At 41.1% G+C, this 4,469-nt stretch overlaps 1 protein-coding gene across 1 annotated transcript; it reads left to right on the top strand.

Moving 5' to 3' along the window:
* Positions 1-905: 905 nt before the first annotated feature.
* Positions 906-2,521, top strand: LOC146754539 (uncharacterized). Its single transcript, XM_085527665.1, has one exon. The coding sequence runs from the start codon at positions 906-908 to the stop codon at positions 2,277-2,279; it is 1,374 nt and encodes a 457-aa protein (XP_085383791.1). The 3' UTR covers positions 2,280-2,521.
* Positions 2,522-4,469: the final 1,948 nt, after the last annotated feature.

Here is a 4,469-nt window from a genome sequence, read left to right as displayed (position 1 = left end):
GCGGTGATCAGACGAGTTCCTGAGATCAACGGACCTACTGTGTACCTCGCTGGATCCACGGTGGTGACTATATCTCTTTTGCTATCTGCAAAGACTCCTTGCTTACATTTCCTACTTTCCCTATCGCCTCCCTTCCCTTCCCCATCTCCCTAAAAAAACACCTAGGTCTTTAATAAACTGGTTGGACCAACATTTGAACCGTTGCTTCTTAATCTCACGCCGGGTATACACATATCAAAGAACCTTGCCTCACTCCTACAAATTGGAGCGAGACATTTTTTATTGGCGTAGTCGGCAGGATGCCCGCCGTGAGAGTGTTGTCCTCCCAGACATAGTCTAAAACTTTTCTATGTGCACCTCCTGGAGTTGCAAGGAGCGACAATTTTGGTAACTTAGATGTGAGAACCTCTCCAGGAAGACCGCTCCATATTCTGAAACTTTACTGCTCAAGTGTTTACCTCTCGGGGACGTATGAATTAATTTTGACTATTTACTTTTGTTTTATATGTGTGTGCCTCCTCGGCAAGACTATTTCGCATTTTTTGTGGTTTAAGTAACTTGTAACCTATCTTGGAAATTGGAAAGTTTTGTGTGTGCGCCTCTTGGGGAAGTGAGGGTAATTTTTTGATGTTTGTGCCTCTCCAAGAAGTTTATTCCTTTTTGAGAAAACTTGAAGTATTTTGTAACTCTTGAAGCTTGAAGATTTTCTGGCCTGACAGGGTAGCCAGGAGCGATTTAGGTGTTTACACTTTCTTTTTAAGTGTTGATTGGGCTTCCTGGTCTTTTGTGAAAGGGAGGAATGATTGTAGCATTTGCATTTGTTTGATAGGTGTGTGCTTCCCTGGGGAGGGGTAAGGACTTAAGTGTGCCTTCTCTTCCCTTAGTGTTTATCTTTTAGGGTAGAAATGAGTGAAAGTATTGTCACTATGAATAGTGAAAATGTGCTATTTGACCTTTTAGAAAAGCATGGTGCTCGGCCTTCTTTATCAGGGGTGGATTGGGCACGACAAAACTGGTATAACTTGCAGAGTGTTTCCGACCGCATTAGTGTCTTACAAAATGGGGCTCGTACCCGAGCCGGGAAAGGGAAATCGTTTATTTGTGTGGTACTCGGTGCTGCTTTAAAAGCTGCCGTGGAGTTCCGAGATGAAAAGCATTCGGCAGAAACCCAAACCATACAAGCATTACAAGAATCAGTTAAAGTTATGCAAGAATTGGTAAAAACTCTGCAGAATCAAATAGTGAACCTTGAGGAACAATTACAAAGAGAGCAACATAATACAGTTTTGTTGCAAATAGCTTTTAAGGAACTATTAACATATAAGAATACTAGCAATACTGCTGTCCATAATTTGCCTCAAGAAAAAACTTTTCCTCAGAAGGAACTACAAGGAATAAAGGAAGGGCTTGGCAAATTAGAGGACTCGCCAGCCCAATTGCGTCCTTTGATAAAAACCGAATATATGTTTGATAACAGTGAGGATCTGGACCCTCAAATGAATGTTAAAGAAATTCCCTTTTCTGCCACTGAATTAGCAAAACTGAAAAAAGATTTTAGCCGCTCTCCAAAGGAATCAGAGACAGAGTATGTATGGAGGGTTAGTCTCACTGGTGGAGACCAAATACTGTTAACTGAAAAGGAAGCTGAAGGTTATTGGGGGCCAGGAGTATTTTTAACTACTGGTAACAACCGTGCTCCCTGGTCCCTAACACAAAGGGCTGCCTATTGGGCAGGTGGTCTTAACTCTTTAGAAAGGGGAGACCCTCTTGCCATTAATGGGACAGCTGATCAATTGGTTGAAAGTGTTCAAAAAGCTGCTTGTCTGCAAATGATGTATGATAGAAAGCTGCAGCCACATCATGAATCACCTATGATGATGCCTGTTGATCCTGAAAGGATGACTCCTTTAATCAGGGGGCTTCCAGAATCACTGAAACCTATAGGTATACAACTACAAGGAAAAATACAAGCTATGCCTCAGGGAGAAAGAACCCTGGCAGAATTAGAAGGAACTGGCACCTCAGGCCATTTGCAGTCGGGATATAAAGTATGGACATGGGGGGAGGTTGCCCAAGAGTTGATTAATTATGAAAGGAAATATGGGCCTGTGGCTTCTTCCAGTATATCTGAACCAGAGGAAGTAAGGCTCGCAGCAACCACCCATGCTCCTAGGCCACCTAGTCCAAAGCTCAGTGGAACTGGAAGGGTCTCATTGCCAGTAAGAACAGGTAGGCGAAATATTGATCATAAACGTAATCATCTCTGGACACTGGGCTGACAAAAGGGTGTTCCACGAGACCTGATGAATGGATTACCCACAGTCAGGTTAGAGAAATTAGTTAACTTGTGGCCAGAACAAAAGCTCAAGGAAAGCTGATGCTTTCGCCCCCTCCCCCAGATGAGTGGGAGGTGGGGGGGGAAGGCAGTGAAGGGTGGATGTTTATTAGAAAGCTCACAACAAAAGGAGATCCTCGATTTAACACCTTCTGTCCCAAGGCCTCCCCACTCCTGCCAATTGCCCCTGTGATCACGATCCAGTTGCTGATAAGCTAGGGAAACACTTATCTTCCTGGCCAGCCTATGTCGACTGACTCAGCTAACATGAGGCGTTTCCCTAACCTTAATGAAATCCCTTAACAAATATCCTTAGAAGCCTAAGGACACCCCAAAAAAGGAATGTAAAATATCATGCTCGATGGATTGTTCTCTCATTTTTTAATTGTATTAACAAAGCCCCAAAAGGGCAAGTTGTTGTTTTATTTTTCAGAAGATCCCCGTGGGACCTTCACTGAACAGAATGGCTCATAGCTGACTTTAACCATTTGTGTTTTGTGACAGAAAAATTGAAGATGTGATTGTGCTAGAATTCTGAATTTACCTCTCTTATTACATATTTTGTTTGCAATAGTATTATGCTTTTGTTTGTTGTTGTGGATTGTGATTGATATCAGTCCTTGGATCTGTTAAAACTTCACAATTTGGTTCAGAGTTTTTCCAGGTCATTCTGACTTTCTGGTACTTTCTGCACAGTGATAACCATTCCTTCTGATCCCTTCTTTTACCCCTTTTTGTCAAACTGATTGTGGTTTGCATGTAACTCCTCCATAGTGTTTCCAAATTCCTAACAAATTGGGAAATGAGCCAAGGGACCTATCTAATATCTGTTAGATGTGGTCAAAAATGAAATCTATTTTAAAACCCTTTGCACTGATATTTTTCAGTGTCACATCAGTCCAGGAGTTCCATACAAAAACATGGTTGTTGGAAAATGTCTAAGTTTTGATAAGAGATGTGTATGTTTCTGGGATTATCCCTCTTATGGTTTATACTCTGGGGTATCCCACACACTGTCCTGTGAAAAGTTCGATAGACTATTACAGTATTTAACTTGCCAAACTGGCATTTATATCTCTCAGCAATTGAACTGCTTTGGAAATGCTCAAGTGGACAGCAGCAGACACAAATACCCCTATTTATTTGTTTTACTTGTTTATTTGATACTATTGGTTATTGTCACTGTCTTTGTGATTTTTAAATGTTTATGGTATATGTAAGTATGGATTGCTAAAGGAAAGTTATATGGTACTAAGGGTGTTGTGGAAACTGAAGAACTGTGTTGTTTGATCTGTGGGTTCTGAAGGGAATGGGACAAACTGCTTTGATGATGATACAGAAGTATAACTGAGGGTATGTGGAAGTGTAACTGAGGGTACAAATAGTGGAATAGCGTACGTTAGTTTATGTAATGATGAGAGTTTGGAAAGTGAGAAAGTTTGGGAACAGAAGTAAGGGACTTGGACAAATTTGTTGATGGAGCTTGGAAATTGTGTGGAGGGGGAATTGTGGTGGTGGAGTTGGGAGGAACGGTGGCAGCTGTACTAGAGCGTGATAAGATCCCAGGATGAGTTTTGCCCCAGTGGACTGAATGCAACATGCACATAGCAGTGTAAAGATGTTTGTTTTCTGGTAAATACAGGTGCATCTCACTCTGTACTGCATCAAGAATTACTACCCTTAGATGATTTTTGTAACAAACAATAGGAATAAGTAACTGTAGCTCTAAATATCTTTTCTGAGTAGTTTGTATTGTAGAGAGATCTAATATAGTGGTTTGTTATGAGTGAATATATATTGATGGAAAATAATTATGGTTATCAATCAAGGTTTTGATTGAATGATGATGATTGTTAACATTTAATTCCCCCATATCACCTATCCCGTTTTTCCCTTATGCTTTTCTTTTTTTTTTTTTCTTTCCTCACCACCCTGAATGGTCATTTGCGCATCAATTTCAAGCAACCTTTGAGCCACGGGGTGGTGTGAAAGACAGAACTGGCTTTCTTTTGTTGTCTCAAAGTTTGCTTCATGAGGCCTTCCTGATGATAAGACTCTGACTAACATCTGTTAAGTGTCCTTGGGGGGTGGACGTTGGTTGTCATTGTGCCATAGTGTTTCTGCTTACGATTGC

This window comes from Coturnix japonica, chromosome W (assembly GCF_054131305.1).
Source record: "Coturnix japonica strain WE chromosome W, WE-NBRP24, whole genome shotgun sequence".
NCBI classification, from domain to species: domain Eukaryota; kingdom Metazoa; phylum Chordata; class Aves; order Galliformes; family Phasianidae; genus Coturnix; species Coturnix japonica.
Note: the sequence above shows the minus strand (reverse complement) of the source record. Positions and strands in the feature narration are given on the sequence as shown.